The sequence below is a fragment of the Peromyscus californicus genome, unplaced genomic scaffold (genome assembly GCF_007827085.1).
Source record: "Peromyscus californicus insignis strain IS unplaced genomic scaffold, ASM782708v3 Scaffold_21__1_contigs__length_65335640, whole genome shotgun sequence".
In the NCBI taxonomy this organism is placed as follows: domain Eukaryota; kingdom Metazoa; phylum Chordata; class Mammalia; order Rodentia; family Cricetidae; genus Peromyscus; species Peromyscus californicus.
This window is the reverse complement of record NW_026294514.1, coordinates 43,923,245-43,945,068: the sequence shown is the minus strand read 5'-3', so window position 1 is coordinate 43,945,068 and position 21,824 is coordinate 43,923,245. Positions and strand designations below refer to the sequence as shown.

The window sequence follows — 21,824 nt, the reverse complement described above, 5'->3', positions numbered from 1 at the left end:
GAATTTTGTATTGCTCAGTCTCGATCGTGAGTGCCCACAGTGACTTGGAGGTGTGGCAGTGGTAGTGGTTTCGTGCCAATGTCATGGTAGCCCTTTGACTATGCCGGAGATGTAAGTTTGGAACTCGGTTCAGTCCAGTATTCACCCAGGTTTTCAGAAAACATGGAGCAGGTTTTGTTTGGTTTTGGTTTTGCTGCTGTTGCTATTTTAATATAACACACTGCTATAGGACTTGAGTAAGTGTACAACCTTACCACCTTCACACAGTGAAGGTCCAGCCATATGAAAAGAAATGGAACCAGCACATAGATTAGTGCCATACCTCTCCCTCAAAGTGAGCTCCCTTTTGACTCCTGATGATGGTGACTGTGTCTCTTTCAGTGAGGTCTGGTGTGATTGATGACAGTGATCCCCCTGTCTCCTGTGATGACGCTGACTGTGTCTCTTTCATTCAGCACATGTTTGTTGTTTTCAAACATGGAGGGTTTTTTTTTTTCTATCCCTTCAATAGTAACATGAATACATTTAACTGTTAATGTTTATTTTCTCCTAGGCTTTTTTTTTTTTTTTTTTGGTTTTGGTTTTTCGAGACAGGGTTTCTCTGTGTAGCTTTGTGCCTTTCCTGGAACTCACTCTGTAGCCCAGGCTGGCTTTGAACTCACAGAGATCCACCTGGCTCTGCCTCCTGAGTGCTGGGATTAAAGGCGTGCGCCACCACCCGGCTTAACATGAATACATTTAACTGTTAATGTTTATTATTTTCTCCTAGGCTGTATTACCTTTTTACTAATGTGATACCTGTTGTCTGTGATACCTATGTATGATGTTTTTATGCAGTGAAATTAGTTGTTTTAGGTCTAGTTATAAATCTTTTTCATAGATGGTATTTAGAGGAGGAGCCACTGGTTCTTATAACTTGCCCTTGGAGGTTCCTAAATTCTGGAGTTTGCAGATGGTGTCCTATTATAGTATGACATAGTTTACAAATACTGTCATGCCATAGCATTGATAGAAATACCAGGGAATGTAGCTAGAGTTTTCCTGCCTGGCCCACAGTCAGGACAAATCTCTCTCACCTGCCAGTCCCACAGCCGCTCAAACCCAACCAAGTAAACACAGAGACTTATATTGGTTACAAACTGTATGGCCATGGCAGGCTTCTTGCTAACTGTTCTTACAGCTTAAATTAATCCATTTCTATAAATCTATACCTTGCCACGTGACTCGTGGCTTACCAGCATCTTCACATGCTGTTTGTCATCATGGCGGCTGGCAGTGTCTCTCTGCCTCAGCCTTCCACTTCCCAGCTTTATTCTCCTCCTTGTCCCGCCTATACTTCCTGCCTGGCCACTGGCCAATCAGTGATTTATTTATTGACCAATCAGCAACACACCTGACATACAGACCATCCCACAGCAAGGGAAGGTGTTTAATCCCCAGTTTTGTGTGGCTCATTGTAGAGGCTTGATAAGTGTAGTCATTGTAAGAGGTTCTTTACCCAGTGTGTATTGTGACCGGGAGAAGTTGGGTTGGGAGGGACTTCCTCCTTTCATTTAAGGAAAGCAGTGCAGGGTTAGAGACATGACCAGTTCTTACCATGCTGGTTCCTAAGTAGCCTCAGGCCCAGATAGAGGCGCTGTCTCCATGAAAGGATGTTTGTTCATGTTGCTCTTATTTCAATAGAACCAACCGTGAGAGCAGAGCTGATGGAACAAGTACCACATATTGCACTGTTTTGTCAAGAGAACCGGCCTTCCATACCATATGCTTTTTCCAAGTACTTGCTACCAATTGTGGTTAGGTATCTCGCAGATCAGAATAACCAGGTAAGAGTCACATTTACTTGTTCTTTTTTTTTTTTGGTTTTTCGAGACAGGGTTTCTCTGTGTAGCTTTGCGCCTTTCCTGGGACTCACTTGGTAGTCCAGGCTGGCCTCGAACTCACAGAGATCCGCCTGGCTCTGCCTCCCGAGTGCTGGGATTAAAGGCATGCGCCACCACCGCCCAGCCATTTACTTGTTCTTAAAGGAACTTTCTGTAGCATAATATACATGGTATAATTGGAATATTTTTTAGGTCTAACTTCATTATTAATTTTCCAGAAGTGACTACTCATATTAGATTAAGGCATGCTGAGAGGCTAACATTTGTCCAAGCCCCTCAATGCCGTCATAAAGGGTGCCCGTTTACCAGTCCTCCCAGTCCTGTTTGCCAGGCTCTGTCTCTCGGAAGAACTGAGGGAATACCCACAAACGTCTGCTAGGGTTTGCAAGTTATGGGTTCCTACATTTTGTTGTGCATTTGCAAAAATCATGTTGTAGAGTTCTTTATTTGGTTTGGTTTGGTTTTTTTTGAGACAGGGTTTCTCTATGTAGCCCTGGCTGCCGTAGAACTCAGAGATCTGCCTGCCTCTGCCTCCCAAGTGCTGGGCCTAAAGGCGTGCGCCATCACTGCCCAATGTTGTCCAGTTTTATGAAGTCATGTCTGTGCTGTTTATACTGTGGTGTTTCTCTTGGCAGGTGAGGAAAACCAGTCAGGCAGCTTTGCTGGCCCTGTTGGAGCAGGAGCTGATTGAGCGGTTTGATGTGGAGACCAAGGTGTGCCCTGTTCTCATAGAGCTGACTGCCCCAGACAGCAATGATGATGTGAAGACAGAGGCTGTGGCTGTAAGTCTGTTTTCCATTTAGGCAAACCTAAAGTAAAGTTTGAAAACGTAGTAATGTGTGTTGTCATTCAGATCTGTGGTTCCGGATAGCAAGATAGGAAAGCACTAAATTAACCTGAGGTTTTATTCACATTCAGTTGGATACTTAGCATTTGTTCTTGTACCTAAAGCATTGATCTTTTGTTGATATAAAAAAAAAAAATTGTACAGAAGTTGTCAGTTCTTCCAGGTCATCTGTGAGAACAGAGATGATCTCTAGTTTCTGTCCCTTGAAAAATTCTCTTTTCATTATTTCTTACTCAACTATCAGTTAGTAATAAATATAGGTGCTTTTTTTTTCCTCAGTAATACTTTTATTGATATGAAGCTCATATGATATTAACTATTTAAAGTATAGTGTTCAGTGGCATTTAGTATAATCACAACATACAGTCATCACCCCTACCTAGCTCCAAAACACTTGCTTTTAATTTCAGAAATTCCTCAGTCAAGAAAATCAGTTTAGCTGGGCGGTGGTGGCGTATGCCTTTAATCGCAGTACTTGGGAGGCAAAGGCAGGTGGATCTCTGTAAGTTTGAGGCCAGCCTGGTTTACAGAGTAAGTTCCAGGACAGCCAGGGCTACACAGAGAGACCCTGTCTCGAAAAACCAAAAAAAAAAAAAAAAAAAAAAAATCAGTTTAGGCATAACGTTGTTTATAATAAGGAGAGCCTAGCCTAGAAACATAGTTATGTCCAGTGCTGGTAGGAAGCCTGTGGTTCCCCTACTCACACTGGTTTAAGTTTGTTATGGAAAAACTGACTCTACTATGTTGCCTAGACCAGTGAGCTCACAGAGCTGATTTTCAGCTGTGCTTCTGTGAAGCAGAGCTGGCTGTGGGAGTTGGGGGATGTAGGCTCTATCTGCAGTCAGGTGAAACTGGGCTTGCTGGTGGGGATCATATTGAACCTGCAGGTCAGTTACGAATTGCCAGCCTAACAGCCCGTGAACATGATGGACTTTGGAACTTATTTAAGTGTGTGATTACACAGTTATGTTTGTAGGTTTTATCAGAAAGATCTTATATTTCTGTTAGATTTCATATTTTAACATTAAAAATTAATGTATTTTTAAATTTTTCAGGTCATTGTTAATTTATAGAAATAGAATTCTTTTTCATTCTGATGTCCTGTAACTTTCCTTAATCTGCTTATTTATTCTGGTGGCTTCTTTGTAGAGTCATTGGAGTTTTCTGTGCAGACAGTCTTGCCATACATGACTACAGTTTCTTTCCGATCTATGTGCCTTTTACTTCTTGTCATTTTTGCAGTCTGGGAATAGTTGTATTTGGAAATTGCTGACAGACTCACATTTCCTCCTGTACTAACTTACAATGGACTTACAAAAAGAGCTAATTTTCGGTAAAGATAACTCTTTGCTTCATGCATTATTAGCTGGAAAATCTAGGTAATGGGACTGTGTTCTGAACCTGAACTCTGCAAAGACAGACCCTGGATCCCACATCAGCTTCAGTTAACTCTGTTCCAAGCTGACAGTGTCTGGTGTGGAGCTTTTCCTCAGTAACATAGATGTACTCAGCCCTCTTGGTGGTGGTGGTGGTTTTTTGTTTTGGGTTTTTTTTTGTTGTTGTTTTTGGTTTTGGTTTTGGTTTTTTTTTTTTTTTGAGACAGGGTCTGTGTAGCCCTGGCTGTCCTGGAACTCACTCTGTAGACCAGACTGGCCTTGAACTCGCAGTCTGCCTGCCTCTACTTCCCAAATGCTAGGATTAAAGGTAGAATTTTCTTTTTTCTCTTTCTTTTTTCTTTCAAGTTACTAGCAAAGTGATTATGTCATTAAGTAATAATTAAATGATAAAATGGGATTTTTTTCTACATTCAGTACATTTGCTGTGTATTGGTTAATACGTATTTCTTTACATTCCGAGAGGCCTTAGAGAGCTGTTTTCAGTGTGAGTTTCCTTTTCACTGTTTTAGATAATGTGCAAGATGGCTCCCATGGTAGGGAAGGACATCACAGAGCGTCTCATCCTCCCGAGGTTTTGCGAGATGTGCTGCGACTGTAGGATGTTCCACGTCCGGAAGGTGTGTCTGCACCCGGTGGTCTCTGTGTGTGAGAGTGCACGGTGCTCTACTGTGCTGATGGCGAAGCGTAGTAGCTCGTCTCTAAGGAACTCTGCCTATGATACTGAATGTTCGTAATGGTTGTGTTATAGGTCTGTGCTGCCAATTTTGGAGATATTTGCAGTGTAGTTGGCCAGCAAGCTACAGAGGAAATGTTGGTAAGTATCTCAGATATTAAAGAATAAACAAGATATTACAAAGTAATAGAGTTTATTAACACGGCCCCATGAACTGCAAACCAGAATTTTGTTTGTAAGTTTAGTACTTTAACTTTCTGCAAGGTGGCCTTTGAAATGTGGTTTGATAGGATGGTTCATTTAAAATTAAATTATGTGTGAGAAACACTGATACACTGTTAGCTTTCCCATTTCTACTTAGTAAATTAATTCTTTGGTTTTTTCGAGGCAGGGTTTCTCTGTGTGGTTTTGGTGCCTTTCCTGGATCTCGCTCTGTAGACCAGCCTGGCCTCGAACTCACAGAGATCTGCCTGACTCTGCCTCCCGAGTGCTGGGGTTAAAGGAGTGCGCCACCGCCACCTGGCAGTAAATCAATTCTGATTTACTCAACTGAATCTTTACTCTTACTAAGATACTCACTTTGGCACTCAAATCTTGTAGCAGAGTAGTTAAGTTGTTGCATGTATGTACCCAATGTACAAGTTCATATGCTTAGAATTTGTAGGTATTCTTCATCAAACTAAGTGCAGGTGTGAGCTCTTGGGTAACGTCAGGCTGTGTTGTTGGGGCTTTTGCATTTCTAGAGTGAATTCTAAGTTGTATGTAATTCATTGAGATTTTCTGAGTACCATTATTAAATACATTTTTACTTGTTAAAGAGTGTCCACTATTTAGAACAGAACATGGAAGGTAACTGCTCACCTCCTGTCTGTGCTCCCCCAGCTGCCCAGGTTTTTCCAGCTGTGTTCTGATAACGTGTGGGGAGTGCGGAAGGCCTGTGCCGAGTGCTTCATGGCTGTCTCCTGTGCGACGTGCCAAGAGATCCGACGGACAAAGTTGTCAGCGCTCTTCATTAACTTGATCAGCGATCCTTCACGCTGGGTACCACTGGCTTAAAACATTTTCAGTCTATTTCAAATGAAATGTCATGTTGGAAAAGATGTGCTGTAATACTTTATTTATTCTCTTAGGTCTGTGGGTGTTTGCCTGAGTGTATGTATGTGCACCACATGCGTGTCTGGGGCCCACAGAGGCCAGAAGAGGGTGTCGGATCCCCTGGAACAGGAGTTACAGGCAGTTACGAGCTACCATGTGGGTGCTGGGAACTGAACCCAGGTCCTTTGGAAGAGCAGTCAATGCTCTTAATCACTCAGCCATCTCTCTAATTTAAAAATGTCAGGTGGTGGTAGCACAAGCCTTTAATCCTAGTACTTGGGAGGCAGAGGCAGGTGGTTCTCTGCCAGCCTGGTCTACAGAGCGAGTTCCAAGACAGCCAGGGCTACACAGAGAAACCCTGTCTTCAACTACCCTGCCTCCTCCCCCCCACCCCACCCACCCCCCCCCCCCCCCCGCAAAAATTTACAATATATGTGAGTCATATATGTAAGAGAAGATAATAGAAAGTTATTAAAGGTTGGTACTTGGAAAGTTTTTTTTTCCCCAATACAAATCATGTTGGTTTTATTTTGACTTGATGTTTAATACTCATTGGCTTTTTCTTTTCTTTCTTTCTTTGTTTTTTAAATGTGTATTTTTACCAGGCACTGAGGGTATATATACCTTTATTAATCTCAGTACTCAAGAGGTAGAGGCAGGTAGTTGGAGGCCAGCCAGGTCTACGTAATTGGTTCTAGGCCAGCCAAAGCTACATAGTGAGACCTTTCTCACTCTTGAGTAAGTGTGTCTGTGTGTGTGCGTACTCCATGTGTGCGCTTGAGGTAGAAGGGGGTGTTGGATCCTCTCGATGTAGAGTTGCAGAATTTGTCTTCCTCTTTATAGCTAATACTTTCTCCTCATTGAAAATGCTAAGTGTGCTTTCTCTTGGACAGTCTCGGTTCTCTTACAAGAAGACCACCTAAGGATTTGTTCTGGCGTGTTTTAGAGTCTGTCTCATCAGGCTTTCATTGTTGGAATAGCCAAGTCAGAATAAAAACCAAAACTTAAAAAAAAAAAATTATAGCCAGGCGGTGGTGGCGCACGCCTTTAATCCCAGCACTCGGGAGGCAGAGCCAGGCGGATCTCTGTGAGTTCGAGGCCAGCCTGGGCTACCAAGTGAGTTCCAGGAAAGGCGCAAAGCTACCCAGAGAAACCCTGTCTCGAAAAACCAAAAAAAAAAAAAAAAAAAGTTATAATGCTTTCTAATTCCTAAGTGAAGAAAGATGGAGGTTTCTTTTATAAGGCTTTTCTACTCTCCTATCTTTGGTATATGCAGAGTAAATCACTGACTATGTGCGCATTATTAGTTGACTTTTGTTTATTGTTTTATTATTGTCCTCATTTCTCCTTAGGTCCGCCAAGCAGCCTTTCAGTCTCTGGGGCCTTTCATATCGACTTTTGCTAATCCATCTAGCTCAGGCCAGTGCTTCAGAGAGGAGGGCAGGAGTTCAGAAGATGTGCCAGCAGAAGAGAGAAGCAGGTATAATGTCCGACTCTGGTTTGTTACTCTTCAGTTAGTTACGGATTGAATGAGAAAATGCATGGAACACGTTTAGCTTGGAGCTTCACACAGACAAAACTAGGGACAAATTTGATAGTTTTTGAGTATTTAATGAATTATTTGCCTAGGAAATTGTTGATGCTCAGAACACACAAGCTAATGCTTATATAATTTATTAAGTACATTTTAAACTTTGTCTCTCAAACCCACTTTAATACTCTGTTTGCTTTTGTATGTAGTCCACTCTGTCCACTCTGACTCTTGTTTTTCCGCAGTCAGTTAATATAATGTGGATCTTGAATTCTCTGTCTACAAAGTGATCCCTGTAATCCTTCAATTGAAGGAAGCATTTTAATAGTCCTAAATGGATGTGCTTATGAAATAGAAGCATAACTTAAGGATTTTAACCAAAATTTTAGTAAAGGTTGAAAGTCTTAAGATTTCTACATTAAAAGAATTTCAGTTGACATTTTAGTTCTTAGGATTTATTATAGTTACATATTTAGAGAGCTCCGTGGGTCTAACAGTACATGGGAAGTGTGCATAAGCTTCTGCAGTTACTTACATGTTCTTGAGACAGCCCCTTGCCGTGATGCTAATGACCATTTTCTTCTGTAGGTCTTGATACTGTGGTATTTGCTTTCTTGGTGTTTTGATTTGACAGTTCTTCCTTTCTCCTCTGCTGCCTTGTTTTACCTTTTTGCCCGTTCTCCTACTGTCCTGCCAAACACACCTGAGGTACTGTTTTTTGTAAAGGAAGAAAATGGCTTCTAACTCGGTTTCCCTAGCAGGCACGGTCTTGGTGCTTTTGAAAACATGCTGGAAGGAATTTTATAAAAATGGTGGGGTGGGTGGGGTGTCACCTGCTTTGAAGTCAGCTTGCATTTTTTTAAAAGGTCAATTTAAGTAGAACTGAAGATGGCACACAGCTAGCTCGGTCTTAATCGGGAAAGGGTCGATGAGTGAATGTGTCAGAGTACACAGGAAATGTGTGACACAGCACAGAGCATTTCAGTAGATGCAGAGAGTGGGCCTTTTCCTTCTGGCGCAGATGCTAGGCTCTGCTCTGGTAGTATAACACCCGGTCAGCACGGTGGGAAAAATGACGCTCTGCTGTGCTTCAGGAAGATGTTAGTAATGAAAGCAGTGGCTGGCCTGTCGGGCTATACTCATGACTGGAGATGGGTGGCTTTATGGAACAGCTATTCAACAGTAGTTTGGTTTCTCAATGACTTTGCATTATAGTTGAGCTCTGTCTCGGGATCAAGTCTCTATTATCTGTAGCACTGAACTATCTATAGTTGCCACTGAATTGTGTTAATGATTTAGTAAAGGAAAGGGAACTCCTGAGTAATGAAGGATTTGTCTTCAGTGCTCTAAAAGCTGGGGCACACGTCTATATCCTAGTCTGTGTGCTGCCTTAGAACCAGAGCTTTGATTGCTTTGCCTTAAATAGCACTGGCGTGTTTTCAAGCTAGCATAAAAGCTGAGAACCCAATAAGAACTTAGAATTTGGTTTCCGTCCTCAGGGTTTTCTCAGTTCCCTAGAATTCAGTTTTCAATATCAGACCAAGTAAGGGAATTTTGTTTTTATTTTTATAGACTATGGTGTGTGTGTGTGTGTGTGTGTGTGTGTGTGTGTGTGTGTGTGTGTGTGTGTGTGTGTGTGTGTGTGTTCCAGGCTGTTATAAGCCACCTAGTGTGGCTGCTGAGACCCACACTTGTGTCCTTAACAAGAGCATTGAATCTTCATGGCTGAGCCATCCCTCCAGCCCCCCTGAGTAAAGTTTTGCTTCTAGGTTTCCACTACTGTTTATTTTGTGTGTAGTGTTTTATCTGTCCTGAAACATTTACTGTCACTTAGTAATCTTAGGAAGATTTATTTATTATGGACATCTTGTCTTTATCCAATCTGTCAGGCTATCAGTACTTCTACTTCCAGAGACAGAGTAAAGCTTTGAGATTTGCTTTGTAAAGTTATAGTTTAAATTACTAAGGTCTGGGACTATAGCTCAGTGATGGAGCACTTGCCTAGAATGTGCCCTGGATTTGATTCCTATCAGAACAAAAGTAAGTATGCAAAATGGACACTCCTGTATCTGTTGAAACAGTTGCATTGTTCTCTGGCTGCTCACTGTTCTACATGCACTGTGCTGCTCTTTGGGCTCCCCTGCCTTTTCTGCCCACTGCTCTCTGTCAGGAACCAGTTCATTCCATATGTATTGTCTGCTGACAAAATCCTGTCAGTGTGTCTACTCTCTCCATACCCATACCTCCCAGAATCATAGCCTAACTCTCCGAGGAAGTTAAGAGCATTTCATCTTTGGATTTATATACTCAGCTAACATCAGAACTTCATTTGATTACTTCCTGGGGTAGTTCTTGGCAGTTGTGCCCTGGGGTTTGCTTTGGTTTGACTTGGTTCTCTTTAACCAGATGTTCTGTGAGTCAGTTTCTCTTTGAAGTAATTGTACTAGGTTTGCCGGGCTCCATGGCCTCTGCTAAGGAAGCCTGAAGGTATCAGTTATTTACGTACATGGGAGTAAGAAGCAGGGCTGAGAGGGTCTCATGAAGCCAGCACTGGTCTTGAACTCCTGATCTTCCTGCTCCTACCTGCCAAGTACTGGGCTTACAGGCTGGCACTACCACACCCGGCTCACTTAGGGTTCTTTCTGAGAGAAACTGCTAATCTACCTCTGGTGCTCTTGTATGCACATATCATAGAGGTGAGTATAGCTTAGTTCTGTAGACCAGGCTGGCCTGGAACAGAGATCCACCTGCCTCTGGGATTAAATGTATGTGCCACCACGTCCAGCTGGGTTGTTAACTTCTAATTAGTGTCACAGGCAGTGTTCAGGTGCCCTAGCCAGAATCTGGATGTCACCAGGTTCTTCTTTGTTTCTGACTGCCACCTGAAAGAGTGGCTGCATGCTGCTGCTTTGGATCACTGGTCAGATGTTCCCCTGCAGCCTGCGGGCACCATCTCTGTTGTTGGCACTCCTGTTCTTGCAGCCTGCTTTCCCTCCAGTTGGTTTTCTGCACTGCTGCTAGAAAGGAAGGTCTTGGGAAAAGCAGATCTAGCTGATAGGCTTTCAGTTGCTTCATTATTTCTGAGAGCCCACGGTAGAAGCTCTGCTGAGATGCCGTGGCTCTTCAAAGACTCATCCGTCTCACCCGTCTGTTGGCGGTCCTCTCAGCTCCAGAAAGCCATGGTTGCACTCTGATTTTGCTGTCTCTTGTGTCAGCACTTGCCTTTTGATTGCTATTTCTTCTTGAATATTTTTCTTCCACTTGCCTCATGAACACTTTCTGGTTCTTCCAAATAAGTCACATCATTTCCACTGAGGCCTTGTGGTCCCACTTGCTTCCCTGCATCCTTTGCTCGATGTGCATACTGCGTTGCTTGGAATCACTCACTAATTTGGGGATGGGGTAGACATTTATTTTTTCAGACACTGTCTCCCTGTAGCCTGGCTGTCCTGGAACTCAGAGAGGTCCCCCTGCCTCTTACTTCCTCTGTTGGGACTAAATGTGTAAGCCACCACTTCTGACTGCATTTGTTATGGGTGGTAATTTGCTTTTGGAGTTTACTATTTGTTTATCTGTAATTATAATGTCAAGGGTAAGAGCTACAACTTACATCCAGTTTTAGGGGTTTGGTGAGGATTTTTGTTTTTTTTTTTTAGCTATGTGGGGCCAGGCAGCTTTCAAATTGTTGATCCTCCAGCATCAGGCTCTCAAGGGCTGGGTTTACTGGTGTACACCACCACAGCAGCTTGTTTCCTTTTGTTTCTTGTTATTTATTTGTGTGTGTGTGTGTGTGTGTGTGTGTGTGTGTGTGTGTGTGTGTGTATGTGTATGTAAAAGCCAGACAGAGGCCACTTGAGGCATCTCTCTCGGTTGTGTCCCCCCTATTTGTTGAGACAAGGTCTCCTACTGAACCTGGAGCTTACCAGTTCAGCCATGCTAGGAGACGAGCAAGCCCCAGACAGCTTTGTTCCCATCTCTCCAGTACTGGGTTATAGGTGTGTAGCTCCTCTTGGCTTATTCACGTTGGTGCTGGGGGATTGAACATGGGTCTTAACATTTGCACAGCAGGCACTTCACCTAGCCCTACATACCAAATTCTGAAATCCTAGTAGATGCCCAATAACTACTTGTTAATAAAAGATAGGAGAGAAATAGTAAGACTGAATGAAGCTGTAGTTGAGGTGACAGATGGCCTTAGCCAGTAAGACATTCATCAGGAGCTTGTACTGTTTGTCCTTATCTGTTACATCATGATTTCCTTTTGGAAAAGTCTGTTTTTGAAGTAGCATGAGAGATGAAGAAATAAAAATAATCCTTTATTTACACTTAAGTAGATTGTAATATATTTTATGAGATAGTTAATAAGTATCTTCTCTCCTGCCCTCTAAAGGTTTTTTTTTCCTTATCCCTCTTTTATAAGTAAAAATGTTTTGATTCTCAGCTTTCACTATGTCATTGGAACAGTGGCAATACAAATAACCCCCAATAAATAATTTAATATTTATATGTATCTTAGAATCCACTGTATTGATTGCTTCCTGCTGGTACTGATAGTACAGTAGAATTGTAGCATCCAGGATTCTTAAGTGTCACCATCTGCAGCTGTTAATAATGCTTGACTGTTTAGACAAGTTTGACAGGTGTTTACATCTCTGAATGCAGAACAGCTGATGGGAAGAAGTGGTGTGTATCATATAAGACTGTTACTCAGTTCCTGTGGATAATCTATACTCAAAAGCAATCAAGCTAGTCTAAATGCTGTATATCACACTTCTCATTATTTTCCCCAGTAATTATTTCTGTGATTCCATGTTTTTTTTTCCCCCAAATGAATCAAAGGATCACCGATCATGATGCTGAGGAAGAGGAGCAGATCGGGCCAGAGGATGCTCCTGCAGACTTCAGTGCGGGCCCGGAGAGTACACTCCAAGACTGTGCTGCTGAGACTTTTGGGAACTCTGCAGGTGACATAAGTGTTCCAGAGGACAGCTCCTCACTCTGTACTTTGTCCTCAGAGTCTCATCGGGAAGCAGCTATCGATGAGAATGATAAAAAGCCTGCTAACTGCAAGTCTGCCTTCCGGCCAGAGGTTGACACCAGCTCCCCAGATTCCACTCTCTTAGATCAGGAATTGTTCAACTCCTTCCATTTCTGGAGGACTCCTATACTTGAAATAGATCTTGATAGAGAGCTCCAGCAGGACTCTGGGGAGCCACTCAGCCCAGAGGGATCAGGAGATGCATCTGGAGTCCCTGGACCAGGTTCTCCTAATATCACCATGGCTACTCGGAAGGAACTAGAAGAAATGATAGAGAACCTAGAGCCACACATAGATGACCCAGATGTTAAAGGTATGGAAGAGTCCACTATATTCTTTCTTTATTCTAAATTGATTAAAAAAATACATTCTAACATCACTAATCTGATTTGTAGGAAATTATGTTGGGTCCTTCTATTTATTGTGTAAACGTGTTAATTCAGAAATTACTTTTTGCAGTTATTCAGTGTTTCACATTTTGAAGTGTATATTGTATATGTGTATATTGAAGACAGGGTTTCTCTGTTGTAGCCCTGGCTGTCCTGGAACTCACTCTGTAGACCAGACTGACCTCAGAGATCTACCTGCCTCTGCCTCCAGAGTGCTGGATTAAAGGTGTGCACCACCACTGCCAGGCTTGGGTCTCATTTTAAAGGAAGTATAGTCTATATGGTTGACATAGGTTTCTGTTTTCCCACATATATGTTGTTTTAGGAGCTGTAGACTTTGACAAGAATGACTTATTTTTCACTTTTGTGTTTTGTTTGTTTTGTTTTGGGGATTATAATGTATGGCCCATGTCCTCCTGTGGGGGTCCAGCTCCCAACTTTAGAAGGGTTCTTAGGTGGAGAAGAGAGGAATGAGGAAATATCAGATAGAAAAAGAGACCTAGACAATGAGAAGAAAGACAGAGACACAGGATTGCTTCAGGAGGGCCTGGGTCAATACCAATAGCCTCGTCCTTTATTGAAAAGGGCTTTTTATAACATGCCAAGGGGAGAGGCAAATGACTTCCCCCTTGCAAGATCAAAGCACACTGTACAGCCAAGTACAGACCCTTTCAAACACCTGGTAAACACACCTGTGGTAAAATCATCTCTTTACACAGCCTTGTTGGGTAAAGCAAGCTCAGATTCTCTGACCCTGAGTAAGTTCTCACTAGGAAGTCTCTGTGGGCTCCCACAGGTCCCCCTTCTTCTTTTTTTTTCCTTTTTTTTCTTTTTTTCCTTCTTTTTTCTTTTCCTTTTTTTTTCTTTTTCTCTTTTTTCTTTTATTCTTTTTCCAGAGCTGAGGACCGAACCCAGGGCCTTGTACTTGCTAGGCAAGCGCTCTACCACTGAGCTAAATCCCCAAACCCCCCCCCCCCCTTTCTTAATAATAATATAACGGGCCCCTCAGATGGACTATGCCTGTCTTAGGTCACCTTCACTAGACAGCCTTACCCATCATGGAGATACACTTTCCACCAACTGTACTCTGTCTTAGGTTGACAACTAGCAAGAAGGACTTACCCATCTCTGACTACCAGCCTCTGGCAGAGGAGGGTGCAGAGCTTAACTCTATGCAGCTCAGAAGCCACTTTTCCACTAAGAACTTGCAAATTGCTGCAATAATTCTAGCAATACTCCTGCTCCTTATGGCTGCTAGGCCTCCTAGTAAAGGAGTAGAGGATGATAAAGTTAGAATGGTCTTTTGGAATGTGTGTAAGATGTCTATAGCAGCTTTAGCTGCACCAAGTCCTTTTTTAAAAATCAATAAACTCATGATGCAATTGCATCAAGCCTAAATAACTACTTAGCATCACCATACCATGGTTCATCAACATCAACAGGTTGACATAATTCTAACATACACAATTACAATTCTTACAAACATATCCAAAAGCAAACTCTTTACATTTCATAAACTTTAGCAAACATCCAAAAGCAACTTCTTTTTTTTTTTTTTTTTTTTCCTGGAACTCGCTTTGGAGACTAGGCTGGCCTCGAACTCACAGAGATGTGCCTGCCTCTGCCTCCCGAGTGCTGGGATTAAAGGCATGCGCCACCACCGCCCAGCTCAAAAGCAACTTCTTAATAGAACCATACAAAACATAGGGTACATTAACACAAATTAACATTAATCCACAAGAAAAAAATTTGTTTTTAAATTAAAGAGACTGGGGATTTTTTTTTTTTTTTTTTTTTTTTGATTTTTCGAGACAGGGTTTCTCTGTGTAGCTTTGCGCCTTTTCCTGGAACTCACTTGGTAGTCCAGGCTGGCCTCGAACTCACAGAGATCCGCCTGGCTCTACCTCCCGAGTGCTGGGATTAAAGGCGTGTGCCACCACCGCCCGGCTTTTTTGTTTTTTTTTTTGTTTGTTTGTTTGTTTGTTTTTTGAGACTGAGGAATATTAACTCCCTTTTCTTTATAATTTTTTAAAATTGCATCTTGAGCCTGGGTAGAAAAAAACAAATTTCTCCATTTCTACACAAAAAAGACAGTTCCATTTTTTACACAAAACAGTTCGTGAATCACCACAGTTAATAAAGCTTATATGCATACACAAAACAGTTCATAAGTCATCACAGTTGGTAGTCTATATGCGTAAGTCATAATTGTCCCACTGCAGTTGAGCTTAAGTCTGAAAAGTTCAAAAATCATTTCTTTCACATTACAGATGGTTGTGAGCCACCATGTAGTTGCTGGGAATTGAACTCAAGACCTCTGGAAGAGCAGCCAGTGCTCTTAACCTCTGAGCCATCTCTCCAGCCCCCCAAAATCATTTCTGATACCAGTCTTAAAGTTTCACTGAAAGCTTTTTGAAAGTTCCAAATACGAAGAAACCCACAACCAAAAACTTTTTGCAGTTCCCCTGAATCAACAATTCAGTTCAAACAAGCATCTCTGAAACTTTTACTCTGCTACAGCTGCACTTTGCAGTCCATAGCCTTCCCCTAAGGTGTTTGCTCCAGGGCTAATGCTGTTAGCTGGCTGGTGCAGAGTCCTCTCAAAAGAGACCTTCTTATAGCCAGCAAACAGAAACTGTGTGGCTTCTGGCTTCTGGCTCCTGGCTCCTGGCTCCTGGCTCCACTCAGCTTTCACAGTCCCAGTCTGTCTGTGCCTCCTGTAACTGGCCTGTCCACCCCAGGACCCCTGTGTCCTGAGGCTAGAAGGCTTTCATTCACCTCAAGGTTCCTCTCCTCCATTGTGAACAACAGTTTTAATGATTGTCAGTTCTAAATAAAACGTTGCCTCATATCCAGTGGAAGATGTAGTAAGTCCTTAAGAGTGGGAAATGGGATGTTACAAAGCTCTCCTTGTTAGAGTTGTGGAGCCGGACACAGTCAGGATGGTGCTTTCCTGCCCCTTGGTGACTTGTGGCTGTCCACTGAAATGTTCTGAAGTGTAAGCATGATGGCACACAACTTTAATCCCAGCATTAGGAGGCAAAGACAGAGAGATCGCTCTGTGAGTTCTAGGCCAGCAAGGGAAACTTGTCTTCAGGAAACAAAACAAAACAACAACAAAAAATTGTAAATCCCATAACTGCAGATCTTAAGATCCAGTATCACTTTTTGGATTTTTCCCCAGTGTTCCAAAAACTAAAATTTCTAAACTATCAGTTTGCTCAGTATTGAGAAATCCCCCACTTTAATGCAAATAAAGTAAAATCTTAAGTAAACCTTTTAAAACAAAAACGTTTCTTTGTGGGGAAGATGTGCTCTCATTCTATAGCCCAGGCTAGCCCAAGCTTGCAGCAATCTTCCTGCCTTATCCTGAGAACAAGGATTAGAGGTGTGAGACAATACACCCAGCTAAACCTTGTTTCAACTCTGAAAACTCCCACCCGCCTGGTAAGGTAGCATACATCTTCATTTGCTTTCATTTATTGTGATTTGTAAAGATCTCCTGTTGTAATTTTATACTTGGAAAGAATTAAATTTTATTACATCTTTGATCATTAGTATTATTTTAGTTTGACTGACTTTAAAATATCTATCTGTATAGATAGATATACTTTTAAATCTAGGTCCCACAAATGACAGAACTTATTATATTTGTCTGAGTTTGGCTTATTTTGCATACCATTATGTCTAGTTCTGACCTTAATCTTTAAGACTCACTGGGGTGCAGTTCCTACCAATAGAAGTCATCGCCCTTTTGAGTGAACAGTCCTGAGATCTGAGAATTAACTAGCCAAGTGACTGGTGCTACAGTTGAGGTGAGAACACCCCTGCCCTCTCCTGCATCTTAAGACAGCTCAGTGATAGAACACTCCTGAGGGTAACAGTCAAGGGTTTAATATCTTTGTTGCTTTCAGCTTTTGCTAAGATTTATTTATTTATTTTATGTGTATGAGTATGAGGGCATCAGATGTCACTATAGATGGTTGTGAGATACCACATGGTTGCTGGGAATTAAACTCAAGTCCTCTGAAAGAGCAGCCAGTGCTCTTAACAGCTGAGACATCTCTCCAGCCCCTAGCTTTTTGTTTTATTTTATTTTTTGGTTTTTAGAGACAGGGTGTCTCTGTGCAACAGTCCTGGCTGTCCTGGATCTCACTCTGTAGATCAGGTTGGCCTCGAACTCACAGAGATTTGCCTGCCTCTGCCTCCCGAGTCCTGGGATTAAAGGCATGCTCCACCACCTGGCTTCTAATGCTGTGCTGTAGAGCAGTCATTCCCTTTAATTAGTCAGAAAGCATCTGTGCTTTTTTAAAGGCAGACTCTTGATCCACAACTAGAAACAAAGGTCTGACGAGCTGGGGAGACCGATGCCATGCTGCCTTGTAAACATCTCTGGACAGTAAGACAGCAGGAAGCATGCTGGCTGCTCTGAGGGAGTTTCTATGTGCACATCAGGTCCCCCAGCTGCACAGTGTCGCTTGTTCCCTTGTCTTCCTGTAGGAGTCGTCATGGCAACAAGACAGCTTTGTTAGGTGCAGTCTGAACCCTCCCGTGGTCATTGATGTTCTTTTTCCTCCTTTGACTTTTGGTCATAAGTTCAAAGTTTGCATTAGACTACAACAGGAAAAGGGAAAAACCCTTTTGTTAGCTGTGGGCACAGTAGGTTCCCCAAAAAGGTCGACAGGACAGATCCTGCAGGGCGAACACAGAGATGGTAGAAGACCCCTTTCTAGGAGACGGCTGTTGGTCTGCAGTCCTGACTGTCTGGAGGCACGTAGGCCTTCAGGTTGGCCGTGCCTGGACGGAAAGTAGGTAGACCACTGGAGACCAGGGACCTCCCTGTGTTTCCATGCTCTGAGTTAACACTTGATTCTCGAGCAGCAATTACAGGTTTCGTTTGCGATCCCATCCCACCTGAACTTCAGCGGCACGAACCAGTTCACACATGGTATTTGTACAGTCAGCTTCGAGCACAGTTCGCTTCAGCTTTGGAAACTGGAAAGACCCCAAAGAGAGCTAAAGTGATTGTAATGGTAATTACAAATTATAGCTGAATTTTTGAGAACAATGAAAATCGCCGGACTGCCCATGAATAAACACCATCATTGGCTTTATTTAGGTGCTGATGGCCCACTGATAATATAAGTCTTGTGTGTACATGGCCAGGGACTTAAATGCATTTAGAGGAGTGCCTCCTTCCCCCTGCCCCCAAGTAGAAATATAGTTTATTAATAAAGAAGAATAAGAGCGGGCTAGTGAGCCGGGTCAGCTCAGCTCACAGGCCAAGTGGTCTGCCCTGAGGCTCATCACTCTTTCTAGGTCCTTTACGTGGTGCAGTAACGTTCACCACGTAAGTTTACAGTAAGTTCACCACGCCCCATTGCTGTCTACTGTCCCCTTACTTATCCCCCTATACCCTATCTTTCCACCTAGTCCCCCAGCGGCCACACCATTAAAGAAAGATGACAACCCTCATGCAGGAGAGGCGTGGTCTCACGAGCATCCTTCTGTCCATGATGGACTGTTCGGAGTCCCTGCTGTGTTCAGTTACCGTAGCCATCCGTATCTGGGTGACTGTTTCATAGCACCCTGCCCTATCCTTTGGCTCCTCACACCCCTGCCATAGTTTGGGAGGATAGCATAAATGGCCAGTGTAAGGCTGAGCGGCCAGCAGGCACGAGAGTTGTTACTGACCTCTGCAAAAAGAAACGTCTCTGTCCAAGGCAGGAAATTCTATAAATGCTGTCACATACGAATAGGTTGTTTTAAGTAATAAATTTGAATTTTAAATGTTGTATTTTATATGTGCAAGGGGAATGTTACTTGAAATAAATGTTAGCTCTGTGTGTGTGTGTGTGTGTGTGTAAATTTCTCATTTATTGGGTGAGGAAGAGTTTATTTTTTTATTTACATTGGTATTTTGCCTGCATGTGTGTTTGTGTGAGGGTGTCAGATGTTGGAGTTAAAGACAGTTGTGAGCTGTCATGTGGGTGCTGGGATTTGAACCTGGGTCCTCTGGAAGAGCAGTCAGTGCTCTTACCCACTGAGCCATCTCTCCAGCCCCAAGAATTCCTTTTTAATTTGAATTTTCTGTATAAGGAAAGCAATATTAATTGTCAGATTTGGTAACTAGTGCTTTGCTAAGTTGTTTTGGCTTTGTTCAAGTCAGACAATATTCTTGGGATCCCGGTGTTTGGAACAAACTATAGTAATTTCAATATCAAAAAGGAATAGTGAACTGGGATAAAATGGATGTTTAAATTACCTGCTATCCCCTTTATGTTGGCAGGTTTGTGTAACTGCCTTTCTGCTAGAGTAGGTTAATGAGTGGGACTGGTCAGCTTGGTAGTTTTGGTAAACTACCAAAACTGACCCCCGCCCCCCGTGGTAACCTGGAGGGGCCTCCAGCAGCTAGAGAGCGTTATGCCGCGGTTTTCTGCTTGTGCTCTTGAAGGACTAACGCTCTGCCGCAGGAGTTTCCTCGGCGTTTTGACGGCAGTGTCCGAAGCCACGGTGCACGGTAACAGGGAAGCCGGCGGCGGCGGCGGCGAAGGCCGGCCCGTGTCGCCGCCCCCCTCACGGTCTCCTTTGCCCACAGCACAGGTGGAGGTGTTGTCGGCTGCACTGCGAGCTTCCAGCCTGGACGCCCACGAAGAGGCCAGCAGTGGAGAACACCGCAGCGAGCCCCAGGACGAGCTGCCAGACTGCAACGCAGATCAGGACACTTCCGTGCCTTTAATCAGCGCTGCTGAGGAGGTGAGAAGCTCAGTGGTGTTCACCAAGTGAGCCGTGTGAACATGCAGTCTGCTTGGGGACAGCTGTGACCAACGTCTAGTTAGTGAGTTCTAGTTTGTGGTTCATTTTCTGGCTTTTCCTTTGGCATAAAGTAAAAGTAATCATTCTCACCACATCCTGTCCTGGTGACTGCAGTGTCATTTTAAAGGCTCAAAACAGTCAACCCCAGTCCTGTCTCGGTGACCATTTTAGACGAGTGGATGTTAATGTAGCTCACTGCAGTGAAATAGTCTTACTGGAAACAAAGCCCTTTATCAAGAATAATTAACTCTTCCCTTTTCTTTTTGGAGAGGCGCTTTGTTTCTGATCGGACCATTTCACTGCAGCAAGCAACACAGTATTCTGAGCGGAAGATCGGGACTTGAGGCCATGTTGCGGAGGGCTGTGGCATTGTCTGGACTCGAGTGTGAGGGTGGGTACTGTTCCTGGCATCGTCTTTGCTGCATCCATGTAGCTGTTCACATGATCCTGCCCTGGTGTCCTGCATTTCCCTCAAGCCAGAGTCACGTAGCCTGTTTCTTCTCTCTTGTTTATAGACACAGAGAAGGAGCGGCACTCATTGCCAGAATGCAGTGTGCAACCCTAGCAGCTTAAGTGTTAGCCCTCAGGGGAGAGTTGCATAGTACTGGGGGGCGAGTGAGTTCTTAGTGCTTTTAGTGCATTTCTGGTTGTGTTGATGGCATCTGATGCAGTTGGAAATATGTACCATACTTGTGCTTTGGAGAGAAACCCTGACCATGTAGTGGAGATTCACCTGTTGTGATACATATGCATTGTAGAGCGGGTTTTGTGTTTGTTTGTGTCGGGGTCTAGCTGTTAAAAGCAGCTACTGGTAAAGTCAGTTATTAAAAACCATGAATAGAAATAATAGAAAAACTGCATAATACCGTTGGCCTCTAAGAGAGTTGACTGAAAGACCCTCCCAATATAAATGAGCTGATGAATTTTTCCTTTCTTATAAATTATTTTTTTAGATTTATTTAATGTGTCTGAGTGTTCTGCCTGCTTGTATGTGTGTGTACCATGTGCATGCCTGGTGCCCACAGAGGTCAGAAGAGGGCATCGGATCTCCTAGAACTGGAGTTACAGAGGGTTGTGAGTCACCACATGGGTGCTCGGGATTTAATCCAGATCCTCTGCAGGAGTAAGTGCTCTTGACCATTGAGCCCCGTAATCTTTGCTTTCTCTAAAGCTCATTGGCGCACATTTAACAGTTATTCCTTGGTTTAAAGCAGAGGACTTCTTAGGAGGCCGTAAGCACGTGTAAACATGTAAAGCCTAAAGAATTCTCTGTACCCTATCTTTTGACAGTTGTGAGTGGTAAGTAACTCAGTGAGAGAGGTTAATAAGAGAGGAAGGTTCCGGGCAGGGCAGTTCTTGAAGTAGATTTTTCTCCTAACAGAGTATGGACGCCACTCCTCATTATGTCCATGGAGGTTCGGACGTGATCGCCAGTGGTGGCTTCAGCCCTGATGAAGAGAGGAGATCCAAAGTGCAAGTGAGTGGCAGACATGTGCTGTCTGAGCTCTTACCATACCTCCTGCCCGCTTCTGACCTCCCTCGTCTTCCTGTGTGGTGGGTGCTGTCCATCACGTGTGACTGGCAGAGCTAACACAAAGCACATGCTTCCCCGGTCACATCTTCTGCTAAGTCCTGGTGTTCATAGGGGTGTAGAAACAAAGGTCTGTGCCCTTTTTATCTTGAGATAAATAGAGTCATCTCCTGCTCCTTAGGTGTTTTCCTCTTGGCTGAGTTGCTAAGAATTACACAGTCTAGCTCCATGGAGGAGATGTGAATGGGAAGATCTGCCCAGAGCCAATAGGAACTATGATTGATACTAAGTTGCATTCCAGCTCTAGAGATTTTATTGGGCTTCCTTTGTTTTGGTTCTATAGTCAGAGTCTCACTGTATAGCCCAGGCTACCCTCATACTTACACCTCATAACGTCACAGATGTGTAAATACAGGGTGTGTCTCACCTTGTTCTTCTTTCCTGAGTGGAAATGGACCTTGGCAGCCTTCCCGAGAGCAGGTCGGAACCCCCTAGCATGATGGTGCCACCCAGTCTCCATAGGTGCCTGTGGGTCCCTGCAGACCACAGACTCCCAGGACTCTTACTGTAACATCTATGTGCTGTTGGCCTCTGGGAGGTGTTATTACAAGTAGACTCCCAGGT

General features: G+C 43.4%; 1 protein-coding gene across 5 annotated transcripts in view; it reads left to right on the top strand.

Annotated features, from left to right (window-relative positions):
* Positions 1-21,824, top strand: part of Ppp4r1 (protein phosphatase 4 regulatory subunit 1) — a 55,467-nt gene that overhangs the window by 23,978 nt on the left and 9,665 nt on the right. For all 5 annotated transcript variants that reach the window (XM_052750215.1, XM_052750216.1, XM_052750213.1 and 2 more), the window contains 9 exons: positions 1,684-1,826; positions 2,519-2,665; positions 4,637-4,744; positions 4,876-4,941; positions 5,683-5,841; positions 7,248-7,375; positions 12,266-12,777; positions 19,452-19,609; positions 21,051-21,146. In XM_052750215.1, coding sequence (XP_052606175.1) covers positions 1,684-1,826; positions 2,519-2,665; positions 4,637-4,744; positions 4,876-4,941; positions 5,683-5,841; positions 7,248-7,375; positions 12,266-12,777; positions 19,452-19,609; positions 21,051-21,146 — 1,517 coding nt within the window. The remainder of the gene's footprint in view (positions 1-1,683; positions 1,827-2,518; positions 2,666-4,636; positions 4,745-4,875; positions 4,942-5,682; positions 5,842-7,247; positions 7,376-12,265; positions 12,778-19,451; positions 19,610-21,050; positions 21,147-21,824) is intronic.